Consider the following 23,894-nt stretch of genomic DNA (forward strand, 5'->3'; position numbering starts at 1 on the left):
ATGAACTTTAAAGTGTCTATTTTTGAAATGAGCCAAATCGTATGATACAACATATATTGTCTTAGCCTCCGGGTGGTCTAGACCAAGGCGTAACATAGCTTCTCGATTTGTGAATATCTTGCCTCGCATTTGGTGAACTTATTGTTGAGGTAATAGATTGCTCTTTCTTTCCTCCCCGACTCATCATGTTGACATAGTACACATCCATAAAATTTCTAAATACTACCAAGTACAGTATCAGTAGTTTATCTGGGCTAGGTGGCATCAACATTGGGGCATTGGATAAGTAATGTTTAATCTTGTCAAATGTCTTCTAGCATTCTTCATCCCATACACTTAAATTATGTTTCTTAAGGAGATGAAATATGGGGTCACATTTCTCAGTTAGTTGTAAAATGAATTGGGCAATGTAATTTAATCTCCCTAAGAAACCCCAAACTTCCTTTTGGGTACGTGACAGCGATAACTCCTGCATGACCTTGACTTTATCCGGGTCAATCCCAATCCATTTCTTACTAACTACAAATCCCAGTGACTTACCAAATGTGGGCTCGAAAGTACGTTTTGTCGGGTTCAACTTTAGCTAAAATTTCCTTAATCTTAAGAACAGTTTCCTTAAGACTTTTACATGTTTGCTCTCTGTTCGGGATTTAGTGATTATATCATCGACACAAACCTCAATTTCTTTGTGCATCATATCATGAAACAAAGTCACCATGGCTTTTTGATATTTTGTTCCAGCTTTTTTCAATCCAAATGACATCATTTTATAACAAAATGTTTCTCATATTGTCACGAATGTGGTCTTCTCCATATCTTCAGAATGTATCTTTATCTGGTTATATCTAGAGAAACCATCCCTGAAAGAGAATAGTGAATGACCTACTGTGTTGTCCACTAGGGTATCGATGTGAGGCAATGGGAAATTTTCCTTTGGGCTAGCCTTAATTAAATCCCTATAGTCTACATACATTCAAACTTTCCTATCTTTCTTAGGCATGTGGACTATATTTGCTACTCATTCTGAATATTTTACCACTTGGAGGAAACCAACGTCAAATGTTTCTTGACCTCTTTTTTATTTTCAACAGCACGTCAAGTCCCATCCTTCGAAGTTTCTGCTGAACCGACTTGCATTCTTCCTTTATGGGAAGCTTATATACTTCGATATCAGTACTTAGACCAGGTATGTCCTAATAAGATCATGCAAAGGCATCTTTGAATTCTCAGAGTAACTCAACGAGATCTTACCCTATTTCTGCTGTGATGCAAGTTTTGATTTTCACCTCTTTCTTCTCTTGTTCATCCCCTAAGCTCACAATTTCTACCGACTCTTTGTGAGGTAGGATCAATTTCTCATCTTACTCCACCATTCTTAACAAATCAGGAGATACATTACACTCTTGATCATCTTTAAAGTCTTAAGGTTCCTCTAAACACAAATCCTACTCAAAATGAGACTCTGAGTAAGCAGTAGTGTCGCTCGTATCATTGATATCCGGAGACCTATTATAAGAATAAAAGAAGACCTAGAGAAAAAATAAATTTAAGAATAATTAATTGTATGGTATGAGTATGAATAAAAAAGAAAGTAGAATATTTGCCAATAGGACATGAAAATACATTGTTTTCATTGAAATAAAAAAATAATAGAGATGCACCTTTTCACAAAAGGATCCATATTGCTCCTAGGCTTAGAGCAATAGGTATGTTCTAAACATTACTCTGAAATAGTCCTAAATACTACAGGGATTGCCTCTACAATCCAGTTGTTCAGAATACTTCCGGGGGTGTAGGGACATATTCTTGATAGGTTCTCTTCTTCAGTTCCCTCTTCAAAGATGGCATTGATGCTTAAGTTTCCCAACATTCCTCTCGCACTCTTGATTAATAGGTTCTCTTTTTCCATCATTTTTCATTTAGGGTAGATGATTTCTCTTTAAATGAATGTTTCAGATATATAGGGTATGATTATCGGTTCTCACTTGATCTCTTCCCCACTTAGTCATGCTTTCTTTCTCTCTTGCTTCTTTTCCAGTTCGTTCCTCTTTTGTCGTGTATCTAGCTTGTACCCTAAGTCAAAAAGATCTTGTTTGCCCACTAGCATTGGTGCATTAACCCTTCCTTGGAGATACTTCTTAAGTTCTTTTTCAGGCAAGGCTTATTTCCCGACCATCAATTATAAGTCCATCATCGTGGTTTTGGATATTTTTGGCACTATGATCTTGCTTCCTTCAGCAATAAAAGTTGTATTAAAAAATTCCAATGATCGAAAGGAATATTCTATTGCATCTTAATCTGCTCCTATATATGGTGCGTTACTAGTCACGGATGCAATGATGTTCTTCTCGACGTTTATCGTGACCGGTCGACCCTCTGTCAGCAACCTTAACTTTTGATGTAGCGATGATGGTACTGCCCTTGCTGAATGAATCCACGACCTTCCCAATAAACAATTATAGGTAGGCTTAATGTTCATCACTAGAAAATTCACCTCATATGTGTTTAGACTAATTAGGAGTGGTATTTCAATCTTCCCTATCACTTTTATTTTTGTGCCATCAAATGCCTTTACTATGTTATGGCATGACTTCATGTGAGAGTTATCAACTATCAACCTATTCAATGTGGACAGTGGTAGAACATTCAGGGCAAACCCATCATTAATGAACACTCTAGAAAATGTATATCCCTTATAACGAGTTGTGATGTGAAGAGCTTTTGTTGATCCCATACCCCTTAGAAGCATCTCTTCATCGTTGAAGAAAATAAAATTATCAGCACTCAAGTTGTTGACCAAGCGATCTAGCTTATTTACGAAGATGTTATTTGTGACGTAAGTCTCATTTAGCACCTTCATTAATACGTTGCGATGTGTCTCTGAGCTTAGAAGCAAGGCTAAGACTGATATATGAGTCGGTTGTTTGTGTAGTTGTTCTACTACACTATACTCGCTGTACGTCAAAAATTTTAAGAACTCCTTAGCTTCATTCTCTGTCGCTAGCTCATTGATTGAGGACTCAGGTCTAACGGCTTTTCTTTTCTTAGGTTCAACTACCAAGTTTTTTTTCTTGAGGGGTTCGGTTTTTGCATTTGTAGGGTTGTAGCATTTCCCACTATGTGTAAAGAAATTGACATCCTAGACCTTTTTTAAAGTAACTTTTGAGTTCTCTCCTCTTGGAACCATTACATTACAATAATAAATCCATGAGACCCTTTTGCTATCTTTGTAAGGAAAGGGCACGGGTTTTTGAATTATGATTCTTAGTGTGGTTTGTGCCCCAACTTCGTTGTCTCTTGGTCGGAAGATAATCACCATTGGGTGGTTGACCCTGTAAGTTTTATCTGATGTTCCTTCTTCGAAAGTACAAACATCTTTCCCTTCTAAACCCTCAATATCCTCACAGAATTATAATTTTTTTTGGTCCATCAAACTCTGTACTAGAGTTCTGAATTTGGTGCTCTCTTGGATCTCATCACCTTCCGTAGCGTGAAACTCATAATAGTTCTTTACTCCTGTTAGTATCTCTTCTGAATCTCGAACGATTAAGCCCACGTCCGCTATTTTCTGCCAAACCCACTTTAGAAGGGACTTCACCTCTGCTACATTAGTTTTGATCCTCTTACTCTTATTATCGATTATCGCATTTACCCTTTGGTCGGGATGACTGGGTTGTAGATTTCTAGCCGTATTAGGCCCTGAGGGATCATCGAACCTTATAATTCCCATATTGATAGACCTCTTGATCAACTTCTTGAAAGCAATAAAGTTATCAATCGGGTATCCTATTATCCCTGTGTGGTATTCGCACTAAACATTCGCATCATACCACTTTGGGAATGGAGGTTGCATGGGCTTTAAGTAAAATGGAAATACTACGTGAGCGTTGAATAGATTCTGGTATAATTCTCCATACGTCATTAGGATAGGCGTGAATTGGAGTTTTTCTATGTTTGGCCTTGAATTAGATTCTTGCCTCAGAAGACCCTATTAGTTGGTCGTCATGGTTCTAGGTTGTGCTACTGTGACTAGCTTCGAATATTTTGTTTTGTATACACTTGCAATGTTTACCTCGTTCCCATTTTTTCTGGGGACTGGCCTTTTAGCACTCTCCCCTGCATCTATCTTCCCACTTCTTATTGTGTTCTCGATCATTTCTGCAGACATAACTATATTTGAGAAGTTCTTGGTAGTACTTCTTAGCATGTGATTAATGAACGGGGCATTCAGGGAGTTGACAAAGAGCATTGTCGTTTTCTTTTCCAATAGAGATGGTTGAACTTGTGTTGCTACATCTCTCCACCTTTGGGCATATTGACTAAAGCTTTCATTTAGCTTATTCTCTATGTTCTGTAGCATGATTCTATCGGACGTCATATTAGTCACATAATTTTACTACTTCATGAAAGCCTACGCCAAATCTTTCTATGAATTGATCTTGGAATGACTCAACTGATTGTACCATTTAGCAATTGACCTGATCAAACTATCTTGGAAACAATGGATTAGCAATTGGTCATTATTGACGTATCCGGTCATTCTTCGGCAAAGCATCGTGATATGAGCCTCAAGGCAACTAGTCCATTTTTCTTATCAAACTCTGGAGTTTTAAATGTTGGTGGAAGCACTAGATCCGAGACTAAACTTAATTCTTTGGAGTCGACTCCACAAAAGAAATCAACGCCCTCTATAGCTCAGAACTTTTCCTCTAGCCACTTACAACAATCTTCCAGCTTATTTGGAAGTTCTACTCTCGCCTTTTTTAATTTTGCCATATCGTCCAAATATGGCACAACGGGGCTGGTTGAATTATCACCGGGGTTGGAACCTATGCCATAGGGTAATTCACTGGTCCTAGGGTGCTAGCTTGGTACTGTTGTGTTCTTATAGTGACTGATACTCTTTGTGGATATGTCTCTTATTGAGCTTGGATGTGCACTGGGGTAAAACCTGAAGGGTATGTAGAGTCTTCATTCTTGTCTCTAGGGTTTACTGCAGTACTCTTCCCTTTGTCAACTCCTCCGACTAGTAACTGGGTCAACTGACTTATTATGTTTTCTTGAGACTCATATATCTGGTCTTTCATGTCCTGTTGCACCTTAGCTAATTGATCCTGCAACTATGCTTGCAATTGGTCTTGCATATCCTTCTGAATTTGTTCTAGCCTTTTATATATGGCTTTAGTTTTACCGCGGGTACTGTAGCGAGTTTGGTTTACAGATTCTGAGTAGTTTCAAAGGTAACTGTCATAATTTTGATTAATTAGAGGTCTTTTTATAAAATTTAATGCATGTAATGTAATGTAATACTAACGAATTAAAAAATGCATGCAAAAAAGGCATTAATTCTAGTTCAATTCCATTAGAACAACTTTACTAAAAAAAATTTATTTATATAAAACTGATACATTTCACATATATGGATTCACCTTAATACTTAAAGCCTTAACTTTTCTAAGAAGCCAAGCTAATTCTAGGCCCCGATCCGACTCTGACTCATATTTTAGGCTCAGAATATCAGCTTGGATGGCTAAGGTTTGCAAGTGATCAGCCACTTCTTGTACTTGGGCCAAAGCTTTACTTATAACATGGTCCTTATCTCTGATCTACCCTTGAAAGCGTTTGAGTTGATTTTCCCAACGTTCATTGTTCATTTCAAGAAGCTCAATTCGAAGTTTACAATTTTGCACTGCGACCTCGAGCTCTTCTATCTTCAAAGTTAACAATTTTACACTGCAGCCTCGATCTTTTATCTTTCTCTTCAACTCCTCAATCTTGGCCCTACTTGCTTTCAACTCAGTTATAGAGTTGTGACTAATACAAAGGCCTTTCCAATTTCGCTACCCAGGCTTTCAATCTAGCTTTTTCATCTTGGCTTTCTAACAATTTCCTTTTGAGAACATCTTCTCGGACTCGAGCATCTTGGAATTTCCTCTCCTACTAATTGGTTCTAATATTTTCTTCTTCGATTTTCTATCACCGTTGTCCTAGTGTATTGCCCAACCCGGCAGTCTTTATTGACAAACAAAGTTTCTTGTAGTCCGTCTTTAAGCTATCTAAGTCCTCCTCAGCCTTATTCTTTCCTTTTCTCATCCTTTCAGCTTCTAATTTTCAGACATCGATGTCTAATCCCATCTGAATTTTCTCCTCTTCCAACTTCTCTATCCTTCTTCTAACTTCTCTATCTTTTTTCTAGTTCTGAACTTTTCTTTTCGAAGTCTTTCTTTACAATGTCTAATTTTGACGGGATTATTCACAAGTGCTCTTCTATTGGTCGAATATCTTATTGACTTGGCGAAAGGATATTATCATTGATTCTTCTACTCCACCACCAATTGTACTTTGTGGTTTTCATAGGATTAGCAAAAAATTTCTTCATATTATGAGTTTGGCTCCATACATTTGAGATTTTATGGACTTTCTTTTAATAATTGTCTCCTTTGTATGCGAACTCACATTGAATCAACCATTATGTTGTTGGAATAAACTTCATTTATTTATACTGCCTTAATACAAGTAAAGAGGCGCATCTGATAGCTCCCTATATCCCGAGCAAATGGACCCAATCAAAGTCTCCACATCGATATAGAATTTCATTAGGAATCATCCAAGAGGCCTATCATTCAACATCTTCATCTCAGAGACTTTGGAAATTTGCCATCCATTTTTATTCAGAGATGTTTTCCGTCTTTGGGTAGCCACAAATTCTTTCAATGGAGAGTAGTCTTTGGAGAACACTCGATAGAAGATTTTTCTATCTTTTAGAAGTGGCTATAGAACCAGACTAGTAAGAGCTGTGCACAACTGAAAAATATTCCTTTATCCACTCTTCGACAAACATTCAAAGATTTGAAAGTTTCATCTAAGATTATCGGGACGGGAGTGACCATTTTTTCGAGTCGGTCAAACATATCTGAAACCGCATCCTCTATATGCCCTAATGCTTTAGGGAAGATGACCAACCCATAAATACTCAAGGTGAAGGTGTCGACCTTTCTCCTTGTGTCTAGGTGTACCAATATTAAATTCTGTAGACTCTTCCAAGTGATGTAATTATTATCTCATTTTTCCTTAATTCAGGCTGGGACCCATTGCTTGTCCATCAATCTCTTTAAGAAAGTCGGGACGTTGGCGGCTCTAGAGTGTGCTTTATCACCTGGATCATTAGGCAATGAAGCAAAGTGGTGTACTCTTCTACAGTAGGTACCATGTCTACTTTCCCAAAAGTGAAGCAACTATAAGCGGGATTCCAATACTATGTGAGAGCTCAGAATAAATGCCTGTCCCCTTTGACATCGAGTGGGCAAGGTAAATCACCATATTCACGGTAGAATAGCTGCTTTATTTCATTATCTCATTGGTCTCATATCTCTTTCAACTCTTGCAAATTATTTTGAGTCACATTAACTCGGGTGAAATCCCATAACTCTAACACATAATCCTCCGACAAGCTGTCACCTTTCTCTTGTTGCCTTTTCTCGGACCATATTCGCATGCTGCATTGTCTTCCACTTTATCAAGAAATCTTTTTTCCATGACAAACTCTCTATTTAGCAATTAAACATGAATCAACACCTTTCCTTTAAGATGAAAATGCAATGCAACCACAGCCGAAATAAAACGAAACAAGTCAGTACATTTTGTATAAAGCTTGAATACAAAGTAAAGAATAACGATTAAAGCATTTCTTCTTTGTAATCTATTCGGGTAATCGCTAAAGGTTCGGCATGTTTCTACCGAGGGTAGGCTCTTAAGGTTCATTATATGCGGTTTGGTTCTAAAGTAAAGGTACCTGAACCGGTAGATTCCTTCAATCCTCACCCATTTTAGGCTTATACGGATCGAGTTCTATTCAGGGGAATACATTTCCCTACGGTTGTACAGAGGTGAAGACCTCCCGAAGACATAAGTACGGATATATCCCAAAAGCAATCCACTATCCTACACCGAGGTAAAGACTTACGAAGGAATAACTTTTCACTCCCACTTAAGAAAGGCGGAAGAGAATGATTATGTCATGCAATATGTGAAAACATAAAGAAGAATTCTTAAACCTCAAGAAAAAATAAGACCATATGACTAAATCACTATATAACCTGAGATTATTAACAAAGACATTCATAATTTCAACACCAAAACAAGACATAAACGATGAAATACAAGAAACATATCGCCAATTTAAACCAAATTCTCGATTTTCGATAAAAAGACCAAAAAGTAATCAACTCGCGGCTTGACTCTCTTATGCCCCCAATGGAGTCACCAAGCTGTCAAAACCTTTTTGGAACTTGACTTTTTTATTTTAAAAATAAAGACGGAGTCACCACCAATCCTTTTTATTAGGTGTGATTGGATCACCTTGAAACTTAGTCATTTTAATAAAAGGGTTAGATTTACTAAAATGATAATTTTCGGTCTATGAAATCCAAGAAATAGGTTCGGGAGTTGGTTACTTATGAGGAATGATTAACACCCTCATAACGCCCAAAATTGGTACCTAGTTGATTACTTGATGTCTTAGTGTCAAAAATTGAGAACTTGGAGAAAATTTAAAATATGATCCCCTTTCATGTGAGGTTATTTAATGACATCTAAATTAAATTTTAATGAGGAGGTTTTCTTATTTCTAGTCGACCAAGATGAAAAGTCATGTCCCGTAAGCTAGGGCATAAAATCTCGAATTCTCGAAAATAAGAACGCTCATCGTTTAACTATTACCTAAATCTTATACATTTTTTATTTTTTATAAAGAAAAAGAGATGTTCGATTATATCATTTCAAGGAGAAAATTGTACCCCATAAGTTAGGGGCCCAATTTCTCGAATCCCTTAATTAAAGAACACTACATCGATTCAAATTGCTAAATATACATTGTATGAAAATGAGTACCTTCTAACATGATATACTATAAACTTATTCGAACATAATACAAAATATAGGATACACGAGTATGTATAAACGTGTTATATGATATCATGAGAACATAAATAATGCAATATATCATAAAATAATAATGTTGTAAAAAGTAATGTTAATTAGTACTTATAATAATTAATGATAATAATTAATGACCAAATAAAAAATTGTGCAATTTAAAGGGGCAAAAATATAAATAACAGAAATTAAAAGTGCAGGAATTTTAAAAAAAGGAAATAAATATGCTAAATAAAATAAATAGAGGTTTAAATTGAAATTTTAAAAAATTTAAAGTGCAAATGAAAAAAATAAAACAAAAAAAGCAAATAAAGGACTAAATTGAAATGAAATAGAAAAATATAGGGACCTAAAATAACTAGTACACGTGTCATCCCCTTAGTGGGTCAACAATGGGTCAAGTGACTGATTTGTAAGAAAATAAAATTAAATGGGTGAAATTAAAACAAATAATAAGGGAATAGGACAAAATTAAAAAGGGGCAAAAAAGCGAAAGACTAGAACGGAAATTAGATCCCTCCTACAAAAAACACGCGGGTCCTAATGATATTTGGGTTGAGTCTTTGGGTCACGCTAAAATGACGCTGTTATGGGCATCTAAAGCCAAGCCCAAAACGACACCGTTTTAAGGGCCTATAAAACTCAAAATTTCAAAAAAAAAATCATTTTAACCTTGTTTCTTAAAAAAAAAACTTTCTTGCTCCATTTTTTCTTTCAAATCCTCCCTTGTGTTTGGTCATCGGGTCATCATAGCTCCGCCGTGGCTATCGGTCATCAGCAATGACGACCGCTGCCTCTGATGGCCAGAAGTTCAAAAAATTTTCCCTCGAGCCCCTTTTCTGCATAGATGTTGGATCTAGTGATAGATCCTCCAAAAACCCAGTCGAAATTCGACTTGAAGTCAAGAAACCTTTTGGTTTCTTTTTTCCGATGTAGCCATCAATGAACCCTAATAGCTTCGAAGACTTTTCGAATCGAAAGGAGCCACCCACAATGGTGATGGAAGATGAAGCGACGACAGGTAAAGTTTTTAAACCTTTTTTATTTTTTATGTTTTTGAAAATTAAAATAAAGATTAAATAAAAGAATTACCTCTTTTTTAACTTGGTTTTTTTTTGTATTCTATTAATCTCTTTTTTTTTCTTGTGTTACATGGTGGCTTTGGCTTTATAGCCGAATATTACAACATATTTTTTGTTTTGTTTTTTGTTTTTTTGTTTATCTTTGTTTCTGTCTTTCTTCTGTTTCTCTGTCTTTATTCTTTTTTTTTTCAGGTGGTGGTGGCAAGGAGGGGTACGGGTAACAGCTGAAGGCGTGCCTGCCGACGTGGCAGAGGCAGCAGCGCTAAGGGCTTTAGGGTTTCTGATTAATTTTAAGTTTTGGGCTATTGGGCTTTGGGCTGTTGGGCCTTTTGGGTCTTGGTTTAGATGGTTTAGGTTAGTAGATTCGGTTTGTGTGGTTTAGGTTTGGGCTTGTATTTTGTAAATGGAATCCTCTTTTTTTAATGGACTTTTATTAATTTTGGTTTATCTGTTTTTTTTTTAGTTTTTTGATTTGATTTGTTTAGGCCGGATAAAAATGAGTCTCTACATATATAAGATAAATAAAACTAGTCTAAACTAAAAAAACTAATATAAATAAGAATTAAGATAATAAAAAATAAATAAATAATATTTGATACAATATCAATGAAGTTTTTAGATTCCATAAAATCAAAGAACTAATAAATGTGTTACAATTTAATTTTATTTTCTACTCAATTATTTAATTTATTCATTCCAATTAAATTAACCTAATTTATTTCTTAGTTATACCAAGAAGCGCAATTACTCTAGTTGTTCTTGTGGTCTCTCTTTGGTCCTAAATGTTTTATATTCGCGAAGTAGTTTAAAATTTAACATGCATATCATTCAAAGTTATATAGTGAGGGTGAATTGGATATATATATATATATATAAATATATAATATGAGCTACAGTAGCAAATAATTGTGTTTTGAATATTTATCTATTAATAAGATCCTTATTAAACATTGAATCAAATCACTAAAAGTATTACGACTGAATTTTTAATCCAATGATATTGTTATATGTGTATGACCATTATAGAATATCTATGATCCTGTAAGGTTATATTTGTTTACTTTAATATTTTTGTCTCAAAGTTTCATTGTATCTTCAATAATGAAAATCATCGTCACTTATACCAAGAAATGACTCCATCATTTGTCCTAGACAAATAACTTGTGATGTTATTCTATTTTCATAAACCATACACTGTCTTTAAGGTGATACCTTTAATTCTTATGTGAGCTATGACTCTAGTTTCTATAAGCAACGCTACGTCATGTATGAGTCATATATCTAATGTATAGACTTGGTGTCACAACTACATCAAAACATTTAAGTAAAACACATTTAGCCATTTACTTAGTCAAGATTAAGGTAAGCATGCAATGAATATCGTAAGTGAAATAATCTTTAAGCTTATTTAAGATTAATTCATCTCAAATAGAGTTCAATGTGTTGTCAATTGAAATTAAAACATTTATGTTTCTACTTGAGAGTCTGTCTTATTCAAATAATCAACAATCTTTCCTCATAAAATTTTAGACAACATAATACCCCTTACATAAATTCATGATTCCATGGGTTACGGAAGGTGCTGTGAGAGTCCTCAATTCTTCCTCACGCTTAATGAAAACTAAAATTTTAGTTTTGATAGGATTAATTATAATTTTATTAAAACTATGAATTTTAAATAAAAAAATGGATAGTGATAACTAGGGGTGAGCAAAATTCGATTCGACTCGAAAAAATCGAAAAAAATTTGAATTTCGAGTTAAACGAATTGAGTTATTCGAGTTAATTGAGTTATTCGAATCAACTCGAATTTTTTTTCGAATTTTGAGTTCGAATCGAGTTGAGTTTTCGAATTCGAATAACTCGAATAATTCGAATATCAAACTATAATATTATACATTTTTACCCCAAACTCCCAAACTTTTTTACTTTTCCCTCAAAACTTTTACTCCTTCCCACTTCCCCACCAAAACTTTTACTCCCCTCCCCTCACAACCCCCCAATCTACCCAAAATCCATTTCCCACCAAAATTTTACTCCCCCATTTACTTTTTCTCAAAATTTTACTCCCAAAAGCCCTCAAAACCTTTTATTTTCCCCCAAAATTTTTACTCCCTCCCACTTTTCCTCTAAAACTTTTATTCCCTTCCCATCCCACCTCCCATCTATCCCAAACTCTCCCCCCTCCAATTTTTTTAAATATTTTTCCTCTAAAATTTTACTCTCCCCTATTTACTTTCCCTCAAACTTTTTATTTTTCTCCTAAACTTTTACTTCTCACCCTTTACTCTCAAATAAAAAATCAAAATTATTAAAAAAAATCACTAAACATAAATAGTAATAATTTTACTTATATCTACTATTTATATTATTAAATTAAATTTCAAATTTTATATTATTTATATTATTGAATTTTTAGTCATATTGAATATTTATATTAAAATTGAATTATTAATTATGCCATAAAATATTCGTGTTAAAATTTTATATTGGTATCAATTTCACATTTTATTTTTAAAATAACTTTTATTAAAAATCATATTTTTACATTTAATATATTTTTTAATTCCAAAATATATAGTGACAAGAATGTGAAGATAATTGAAATATGTAAGCAAGCAAAGAAGCTAATCAGTATATAAAAAATTAATAAATAAATTATGAGGTGATGAAAGTTAATAAAAAATTTGATTAAGGTGGACAAATTTTATTACGATAAGTGACAATGGTTACAAGGACCCAAAATTATTTTTTAAAATTTAACTCGAACAAATATATTTGATTCGAATCGATTCGAATTTCATCTCACTTGACTCGATTCGAGAAAATTCAAATAAAGTTAGGATGATAAAATGAGATTCGAAAACTCGATTAACTCAAAAATTTTTGATTCGATTCGATTCGATCGAATGCTCACCCCTAGTGATAACATAAGAAACAATTATTAGAGTAAATATATTAATAGATAGGAAATTTTAAGATTTGTTGGTAATGGAGTATTAGGGTAAATAAATTTATGTGCGCCAGAGTTAGATTCATGAAGCATTGCAGATAGGTGGTTTTGAGAAAGGAGGAGAATGTAGGGTGAGTAGATAACCGTTTCTTTTGGACAGAATGATGGTGCAATGCAAGGTTGAGCATACTTCCACCTAGGTTATCGCCATGCTTCAAGGCCTTCTGGAAAGTGTTCCCATTACGAACTAGTATCTTTGTTATACCTTGTACGCAACGTTGCATAGATTCTCGGACTTTTGTTTTCTTGGTTTGGCCGTCCATTGACTAAGATTAAAAAATGTTGAACTTTAACCTCAAAAGTCAAATCTTATGTGAATATTGTAGAGGCCCAATTTAGCCCGGGCCCAGGCAAACAATAAAAACAAAAAAACACAGGCCCAAATAAAAAATGGCCCAAACGGCCCGAAACCTTAACTGGTTTCAGTAGGAACTGAAAACCTAAGGCGCTGCTCCCTCTGCTGCCCATGTGCCTCCTTAGTGACCACCACGCCTGATGACGACGTATTCACCCATTTTTGCACCAAAATGGCAAAGCCTTCTACTAATAGACTCCACAGACCTGCAAACAGCATGAAAAAGAAACAGGAGCAGCACCGAAAGAGCAAAAATAGTGAAAAAATAGAAAAAGAGCATTGATATTTCAGCTTTATAAGCCCGAAATTATGTTGTAAAAAGGGTGCTTTGATTTTCTTTGTAAAAAACACATCAGAAATAAAAAAGGAACAAAAAGGTTGTTGTTTCCTTCTCTTTTTTCGATTCATTCATTTATTTTATTTATCATTTTTTTTCCAAATCGGTTCAAAAAAAACTATTAATGAAAGAAAAAAAGAAAAAGAGGGAGAAGAACGGTCACCTGAATCGCCGCGAGCCCCGGCACCGGAATCTCCCTTTTCGTCATTGAAATCAGGTTGAAAGGGGGGAGAAAGGTCCCACATTTTGGGTTTTTTCGGCAGAGAGGGCTTGGCCTTCGTGGGTGCTTCGAAGCGAGGCTGAAACACCTCTTTTGCGCTGCACCGGTCGCCGGCCACGGTGTTGGCGCGACGAAGATCCGGGGAAACTCAGTGACCAGATGGGAGGAGAGAAAGTTGAAAGAGAGAGATGGAGTTTTGAAAGTTTTTTTAAAAAAACATATTAAAAATGATTTTTTCAGAAAAAGTTGGCTTAAATAGCCCAGAGGAAATGGCGCCGTATAGCCCCTCAGACCCGCAAGTGCGACCTGACCCGCCTAGGGGATTCGTACGTTTCTGCTAAATGGGATATTTGCGCCCTAGGCCCCTCCTCATCATTGTTTTGTTTTGATTTCATCCTTCTGTTGGTTTATTTTTTTTTTGGCCCCGCGAATTTTTTGCATGTTCTTTTTTAGTCCACGTTGAACGCCGCGTTTTGGGGATGGGAAATATTCGCGATCAGTCCCTCGAACTTTTGGCGAGTTTCATTTCAGTCCCCTGGCACCCTGTTTTACTTATTTGCAATTTTGAGCCTTATTTTTAGCCCGATTTTAATCTAATCCTCGACCTTTTTAAACTTCAAGTTTTTTTATTTATTTTATAAATATAAATATATATTTAAAAATTAGTTTTATTTAATACTTTATTTAATATTATTTACTTATTTATATTTTTTTTAAATTTCAGATTTTGTCATATACATATACATGCATACATTTTATAATACACATACATTCTTAATTAATATACATACTTATACATGTTTATTTTCTATAATCTATATGCATTTTTATATATATATGTAATAGGCCAATTTGCCCGGCCCGTTAATAAAATAAACCAAACCAAATTAAAAGTCCATTTTTAAGGTCCATTTGCAGAAAATTTAAACTCAAAATTACAATGGCCCGAATGGCCCAATAAGAACCAAATCCCAAGCCCAAATTAGCCTAGCCCAGACCCGATTACAATATAAGGGGAAACCCTAGCATCAGCCCTAACCAGCGCCGCAGCAGACGTCCCCTCGCACGCACGTAGCACAACTTGTACGAGCCTCGTATGCGCGCCTTCACCCCTGTACATGCCACATCCGCAACCTCTACACACAGTACCTGACAGAGACGAGCAAACGCACAGCAGAAAACATACCACAAAACGAAAAAGGGGCAAAAATCAGCAGAGAAAAAGAGAGAAAAAAGAAAATAAGAAAAATAGAAAGAAAAAATTTGTATTATTTTATTTTATTTTATTTTCGGGTTATAAAAACCCCAAGATGTACCCTTTTTCATTTTACATGCAATCAGAATAGAAAAACCAAAAACACACCAAAAAGGTGATTTCTGGTTCTTTTTCTTGCTTCTCATTTTTCGCAGTTTGTTTTTCTTTTGTTGTGAGACTTCATTAGTCATTTATTAAAGAAGGAAAAGGAGATAGTAAAAAGAGGGAGGCGTACCTCTCGATTGGACCTGTTGCTCTCTCTCCGTTGTCATCGGAGTTGGGGCACGTTCGGGGAGTCTCTGAGAGAGACGATGAACTGCTGAACGGCACCGAGAGAAAGAGTTTAGGTTTTAAAACAAAAAATAAGTGTTAGTTTTTTTTACGGTTTATTTTAGCTTTAATCACAAGATCTGAAACTTCGCCATTTGTAGCTAATGCGATAGCTTCAAAACGGCGTCGTCTGGTTGCCCTCGACCCGCGCGGTGACCCGACCCGAGGGCAGGATCCGCGCGTTTTGGGTCTGATGGGATTTCTTGCGCTCTTAGTCCTTTTTTGAATTGCTTTCAAAATAAACATTTAAATTTTGTTTAAATTTGGCCGTGCATTTTGTGCTTATTCCGTTTTGATCTGCGCAAGGACGCTGCGTTTTGGGGGTATGGGAAATATTTCCCGTTTGGTCCCCATGTCATCCGCATGTTGCGCTCTGACCCACCATTTTACTCTGTTTTGGACATTTTTTCCTTTGATTCTGTTTGATTTCTAATTTAATCCCTGTTAATTCATCTTTGCATTTTAATGTTCATCCGTGTAAACATTACTTGATTTTATAAATAGTTTTATGTTTTAGATGTTAACTTAATATAATTTACACATACTCTTTTATTTATTTTCGTTCATGTACGTGTATATATATATAACCAACTTCAAAATGCTTAGTAATAACACTTTATTTTTTTTATATATGCACATAGTATATTTTTTATCATACGTATATATAGTAATATAGCATTAATTTCAAATAATACTCTTTTATGCGTAAACACCTTATTTTTTTATAGTCTTTGTTTTATTATATTTATTTAACATTTATGTATATTATCACTAGGTATATACTATTAATTCTACTAAGTTTTATTTCCATAGATTAGAATGTATATATTAATTTCAAGACTGTTTGCTATTTTTTTGCTACATTTTTATTTCTTTGGATTTTAAAAATCCTTCATTAAAACTTATTCAAACCCTTTATTTGATTTTTTTAAATACATCCTTATCAAATTGTATTAAATATTTGTATTATTTGTTGTTATCACTCTTTTCATTAACTCGTTTTTATCGATTATGAATTTACCGGTTGCTTAATTTTTAATGTGAATGTTTGTATAATGATCAAGTCGATGTTCATATTTGCCTATTATTAGTTTAATTGTTGTTAGCTTAAATTTAGATTGTTATTTATCTTTCACATTATATGTATTGTCGTTTAATCATGTTCCTTAGTAAGAGTCAAATTTTATTAAAGCTTCATAATTGCATTATTTCGTTTTTTTTAAAAAAAAGGGGGGGCTTGGTGTTCATAGGTTCTCGAGAGAATCGTGCTCTAACTTACCGAGCATCGATTCTTCTCGATGAATTTAGATAATCAAATGCCCATTTTTCATTAAAGCCATTCAATTATTAAAATAAAATTCATAAGATTTCAGAATGTTAGATCCTAACTTATTGGATACAACATTTTGGTATCTCGATTTCAAAATAAAGACAATATTTGATGTTTCAGAATTTCGAGAAATTGAACCCTAACTTACTGGGTTTTGGTTTCTCAATTGACTTGAATAATCAAATATCCTTCTTAAAACACATGATTTTCTTAAAAAGAGGACAAACCTAATTTCGAAGATTGAACTGTCGCACTCTAACTTACTAAGCGTGGCAATTTATCTCTTTGAAATAAGTGAGTCTTATCACCCAATTCATTTTATTCGAATTTTCTTTTTAAAGGATCGTATTTTAAAATATTTACAAAATTTCGACATTAAGACATTAAACAATCAATCCGGTACCAATTTTGGGCGTCACGAGGGTGCTAACCCTTCCTCGTGCGTAACCGACTCCCGAACCTGTTTTCTCAAAATTCGCAGACCTTAAAATTATTTTCAAGGTGACCTGATCACACCCTAAAAAAGGATCGGTGGCGACTCCCCTTTCTATTTTTAAAAGTCGATCCCTGTTTTTCAAACTGAAAAAATGGTTTCGACAGCTTGGCGACTCCGCTGGGGACACCAATAGAGTCAGGCCGTAAAATTGATTGTTTTTGTCTTATTGTCGAAATTTAAAAATTTAATTTTATGATCTTCTCTTTGCATGTGTTTGTATGATTATTGTGTTTTATAACTTGTCATCATATTGCATAAAGACTATTTAGTCTTACCCTTTTTAAGTGGGAGTGAGAAGCTACTCCTTCGTGAGGTTTTCACCTCCGTGCAGGATAGTGGATCACTTTCGGAGTACATCCGTACCTATGTCTTCGTGAGATTTTCGTCTCCGTGAACCCATAGGGAAATGTATTCCCCTGAACCGAACTTGGTCTATATGAGCCTATAATGGGTGAAGACTGAGGAATCTGCTGGTTCGGGTACCTCGACTTTAGAACAAAACCGCATATAGATAGCCTAGGAATCCAGCTTAGGTATAATTCCCCAAACTCTAGGGATTGCTCATGTAAATGCTTGTTTCTCTTAAATTTGTTGCAAATTTTGTTGATATGTTATACTGACTGATGGTGTTTTATTGTTATGTTTGCATGTCATTTCATATTCAAAAGAGTGTCGATTCAAGTTCGATTGTTAAATTAGGAAGTTTGTCATGGAGAATGACTTTCTTGATAATGTGGAAGATAATGCCATTGTCCGTATATGGTCAGAGAAGATGCAATTGGAAAAGGGAGACAGTCTAGCTAAGGATTATGTGATAGAGTTGTGGGATTACACTCGTATTAGTGTGACGCAAAATAGCCTTTGGGAGCTGAGAGAAATATGGGATAAGTGGAATGATGAGACCAAGCAGTTGTTCTACTCTAACTATGGAGACTTACCGTATTTGCTTGATGTCAAGGTGGATGAGCGATTATTCCGGGCCCTGGTTCAATATTGGAACCCAGCATATAGTTGTTTCACTTTTGGCAAAGTATATCTGGTACCTACAGTGGAGGAATATACGGCTTTACTACATTGTCCCAGGCTTCAGGTGGATAAAGCATATTCTAGAGCCGCGTACGTCCTGGCATTTTGGAAGAAGCTGATGAATATTACTAACATGTGCGAGCAGTGGATTACGACCAGGATCAAGCAGAAAGGGAAGTGTAAATGTATTCTATGGAAAAATTTACGGGACTTGATTATAGCGCATCCGGATGGGAAAAAGAAGCTCGACGTGTTTGCTTTGAGTATTTACGGGTTAGTAATCTTCCCTAGAGCATTGGGGCATGTGGACGAGGCAGTTTCAGATCTCTTTGATCGGTTGGGTAAATGGGTCACTTCTGTTCCTGTAATTTTAGCTGAAACGTTTAGATCTTTGAATGTATGTAGGCGAGCTAAAGAAGGTAGATTCATAGGCATTACTCCCCGTTAAAAGAGATAGTGGCTACGCCAAGAAGGGACGATATATCAGAAGAAAATTGGACAGCAATCCTGCAAAATCTTCAAGATGATGATGTGGAATGAAGAGCTCTCTAGTTGATTCCTTATGAAATTCTTTACCATTGTGGAAGCTTTGACTGGGTCCCGTTGCTAGGGATTTGGGGAGCCGTCGGGTATGCACCTTTGTTGGTCCTAAGGTAATACAATTCAAGATAGTTTGTGCCGGCAACGCAGGGTTTAGCTCAATGTGAGTTCTCGTACCGCGGAGACAATTACAAGAGAAGGGTGAAAGAAATTTCTCAGGCTTGGAATCAGGTTCATAGGATGAAAAGGCTAGCTATGGGCTCAATGAAAACTCCAGAGTACGGTGAATGGCGAAGTAAGAGAATTAATGACAACATTCCAGAGTTAAACTTGGAGGGTGTTCGACCAATGGAAGAGTACCTACAAGTAGTCCCATCAGAGTTGGAGATTATAAAACAAGATTTCGAAAAGAGGAATTCAGAACTCAAAAAGAAAATAGAGCGGTTGGAAGAAGAGAAGATGCATTTGAGACTAGACATGAACGTCCAAAAGTTAGAGGCCGAAAAATTGAAGAAAGGGAAGAATAAAGTAGAGGAGGATTTGGATAGCTTAAAGACAGACTACAAAAAGCTACGGGTATCAATGAGAACTGTGGCGCTGGGAAAGACTTCAGAGCAATGGCGACGGGAGATCCAAGAAGAAAGAAACAAGGCTGATGGATGGGAAATGAAATGCCAAGAGGCTCAAGTACAAAACCAGGCCCTGGAGAGGAATTTGTTAGAAAGTCGGAGTATGACAGATGAATTAAAGGCACGAATAGCTGAACTTGAAAGGTCTCTTCATCGTTACCGAAATTGTAATACCGCGATGGAATTAAGAGCGAGCTTGAACAAGATTGAAGAAACAAAGAAAAGAGTGGAAGAGTTAGAGGCGACGCTACATGATTATGAGACGCAGATTGCATTTTTTGAAGCAAATGAAGAATGTCAGAAAGAACAGTTCCATTATTATCAAAGCCAAGTTAGAGACAGAGATCACATCATGGGAGAAGCTGTGACCCAGATTCGGGAGGTAGCGATTACTTGCAGACCCTGGCAATACAGGCTGATACTTTAAGTGTAAAGTACGAATTGGAATCAGACTGAGGAAGAGAGCTTGCTTCGCTGTTTAAAAAGATTAAAGTTCTGAGCATTAGGGCAAAACTGTATATGTAATCTATTTTATGTAAAGAATGTTGCTATCCTAATGAAGCTTTCTAAATGAAATTGAATTAGAATCGAAGCTTTTTTTTTGCGTTCATGCATTGCGTTACATTGCATTTCATTGCATCATATGCATTAAAGTCCACCAAAAGACCCTAATTGGTTAAAATCATTATAGTTAACCTGGAAACCGACAAAAGCTCACCAATTAAGCATTAATACGGTACTCGACGAAAATCTAAGGAAATGGACCAAAGATTAGAGAAACTGGAGCAAGTGCAAAGGGAGATGCAAGAACGATTACAAGCACAAATGCAAGAGAGACTAGATAAAATCCAAGAGGACATGATGGAGAAATTGATCAAAGCTCAAAAGGATGCCATGGCTGAGTTGACCCATCTATTGACGAGAGGAGTACATATAGGAAAGGGCCCTATGGCCGATCATGGAGAAGGTAGTGAGGATCCATTATATCCTCCGGGTTTCACTCCACCAAATGTACGAACCCAAACTGAAATGTACCCAAAAGGACCGTCTGTCACAATTAAGCCGTAAAAATTACAAACTGGCGCCACAATTTTCAAGGACGATCGAGTTTAAACCCGGGAGAAAACCCAATCAATCCAACTATTCCAAATTTTGATGAAGCAGCTGAAAAAGGAAAAGTAAGTGCGGAATTGCCAAAACAATAGGATGATAGGTATAGGTGGTTGGAGGAAAAGTTCAAAGCCTTGGAAAGCGCTAATAGTAATCAGGGAATCGACGCTAAAGATCTAAGCTTAGTCCCAGATTTAGTACTGCCTCCCAAATTCAAGATGTCTGAATTTGAGAAATATACTAGAACTAGCTACCCCGAGGCCCACATCACTATGTTCTGTAGAAGGATGACAGGCTACGTTAATAACGATCAGTTGTTAATCCACTGTTTTCAAGACAGATTAGTAGGGGCAGCATCTAAATGGTACAATCAATTGAGTCGTACCAAGATCGGTTCATGGAGGGACCTAGCACAGGCATTCATGAAGCAGTACAGCCATGTAACGGATATGACCTCTGATAGAATTACACTACAAAATATGGAGAAGAAATCGGGTGAAAGTTTCAGACAATACGTACAAAGATAGAGGGAAGTTGCCATCCAAGTCCAACCGCCGCTCCTAGAAAGAGAGACCACAATGTCTTTATCAATACCTTAAAAGGCCCATTCATCACGCACATGTTAGGAAGTGCAACCAAAAGTTTCTCAGATATAGTAATGAATGGTGAAATGATTGAGAATGCCATAAGAAACAGGAAAATAGAAGCAGGAGAGTGCAACAAAAGGTCATCCTCGAGAAGAAAAGAAAATGAAGTAAACAATGTAAATGCATACAACAAGTCAATTATGATGAACCAGCCGAGGAAGGTGATTGCTGGTCAACAGGGTTCAACGAGACAAGAATCTGGTATGAGGCAAGGTACTGAGAAGCCCCAGCTCACACCAATTTCGATGTCATACAAAGAGCTGTATCAGAATTTGTTTAACGCACACGTAGTTTCTCCCTATTATTTGACCATTTTGCAGCCCCCGTATCCCAAGTGGTACGATGCGAGCGCCCAATACGATTACCATGCCAGAATTACAGGGCACTCAATAGAAAATTGCACTGCTTTCAAGAAGCTAGTCGAAAATTTTATTAGCATGGGTGTTGTCAAGTTTGATGACTCACTTAACACAGAAAATTCGCTACTCAATCATACTGATAAGGGAGTGAATATGATGAGCGAAATTAGGGGAGAAGAGGTCAAGAATGGCATCGCTGAAGTAAAGACCCCGTTGAGGTGTGTTTGGAGACAGATGGCGATGAGAGGGCTAGTTATTTCAAATTCTGAAGAAGGATATGAGGTAGGACATGAAATTTAAGAGTGTGAGGGATTCAAGGCTTTGGTCCAAAGCATGATGGACAACAAGGAGATGATGTTTTATGAAGAAGCAGAGGGTAAAGGAAATATTTACTCATCAGAGTTGGCAGCAAAGACCACGAAAACGAATCATCCTTTGGTCATCATTTCATGCCCTCGGAGCGATGGGTCTAGGGTTCAGACAACACCAAAAATTGTAATCCAGAAACCATCAAATTTCTCATACAAGAATGACAAAATGGTGCCGTGGAATTATGGATGTAACGTGACAATCTTGGAAAAAAGAGCAGAAAGAAATCAGGAAATAGGTTCTTACACAGGCAATGGGAAGCGATATGACGCTCAGGCAGAATCGTCAAGAGAAGAGAATAAGAAAAAAGAGCAGAAAAAAGGGAAGGCCGTGGAAGTTGAGCCATTGGTTAATGAACCAGTAAAAGAGGAGGAGGCGAAGGAATTTTTGAAGTTTTTGAAACACAGCGAATATAGCGTTGTGGAACAACTACGCAAATAGCTGGCCCGTATTTCTATATTAGCTTTGCTCTTAAGTTCAAAAGCGCATCGAAATGCACTATTGAAAGTACTAAATGAAACATATATAGCGGATGATATTTCGGTGAACAAGCTGGATCGGTTGGCCAACAATATAAGTGCTGACAATTTAATCTTCTTCAGTGATGACGAAATACCATCTGGAAGAAGAGGTTCCACTAAAGCCCTGTACGTCACTGCCCGATGCAAAGGGTACATACTCCCGAGGATCCTGATTGATAACGGATCTGCACTGAACGTATTGCCTTTATCTACTCTTAGTCGGTTACCGGTGGACAGTTCACACATGAAAGCATGCCAGAGCATAGTAAGGGCATTTGACGGAACGGAAAAGAGGGTTATGGGGAGAATTGAGGTACCGTTAAGGATTGGCCCAATTACTTATGAGGTGGGCTTCTTGGTGATGGAAATTAAGTCTTCCTACAACTGTTTATTGGGGAGACCATGGATACACTCAGCTGGGGTAGTACCTTCATCGCTACATCAGAAGGTGAAGATAGTATCAGAGGGTCGGGTGATAACAATAAGTGCGGAGGAAGATATCATCACAACAGTAACTGGTGATGCACCTTATGTGGAGATTGATGATGAGGTAGTGGAATGCTCTTTTCGGTAATTAGAATTTGTGAACGCGATGTTTATTGCTGAACGAAGTAAAATTTCAGTACCGAAAATATCCAGGAGCACAGAGATGGGGCTGCAATTGATGATTGGAAGAGGAGCTTCACCCGGGAAAGGATTGGGAAAGTATCTTCAAGGAAAGATTGAAACACCGGTGCTGAAGGAAAAGTTTGATAGTTATGGCTTAGGATACAAGTCAGGCATGAAGCAGAAGAAGAAAGAAGTAGAGAAAAGACAAGAGAGAAGAAGGGCACGTTTGAGCGAAAAAGAAGTCAAGTGGGAGCCTATGTTCTTTCCCCACAAATTTACATCTTTTGTATCGGGTGAATTTATTCATCCTGAACGTGGGGTGTCCAGAAGCGAAGACATTGAAGAAATGTTGAAAAATATCCATATCAATGCTATAGAAACATCTGAGAAAAGGGCCTTGTTGGAGATCTGCCCTTATGAACCTGGAAGCGAGTTAAACAACTGGACTGCGGAGGAAATCCCTGTAGTCTTTAGGGCTTATTCAGAGTAATGCTCAGAACATTCTTGTTGTTTTAGCCTGGAAATGATAGGAAAATCCTTTGTGAAAAAAGGATTGAGCCTGAATATCATTATTCTAATGAAATACATCTTTACATTCATTTCGAGCAATTATTCTTTTTGCTTTTCATACAAGTAAATATTTTTTATTATTAATTGATTATCCTGTAAATAATTCTTTCATTTGTAACCTTATTGTACAAATAATTATTCATAAATTTATATATTCTTGGT

General features: G+C 36.3%; 1 protein-coding gene across 1 annotated transcript; it reads left to right on the forward strand.

Annotated features, from left to right (window-relative positions):
• Positions 1 to 21,999: 21,999 nt before the first annotated feature.
• On the forward strand, positions 22,000 to 23,652 carry LOC107921715 (uncharacterized). Its single transcript, XM_016851539.1, has 4 exons — positions 22,000 to 22,424; positions 22,509 to 23,123; positions 23,193 to 23,300; positions 23,490 to 23,652. The coding sequence occupies exons 1-4, from the start codon at positions 22,000 to 22,002 to the stop codon at positions 23,650 to 23,652; spliced, it is 1,311 nt and encodes a 436-aa protein (XP_016707028.1).
• The last annotated feature ends 242 nt before the right edge of the window (positions 23,653 to 23,894 follow it).

The sequence above is a fragment of the Gossypium hirsutum genome, chromosome D01, assembly GCF_007990345.1.
Source record: "Gossypium hirsutum isolate 1008001.06 chromosome D01, Gossypium_hirsutum_v2.1, whole genome shotgun sequence".
Classification (NCBI taxonomy): domain Eukaryota; kingdom Viridiplantae; phylum Streptophyta; class Magnoliopsida; order Malvales; family Malvaceae; genus Gossypium; species Gossypium hirsutum.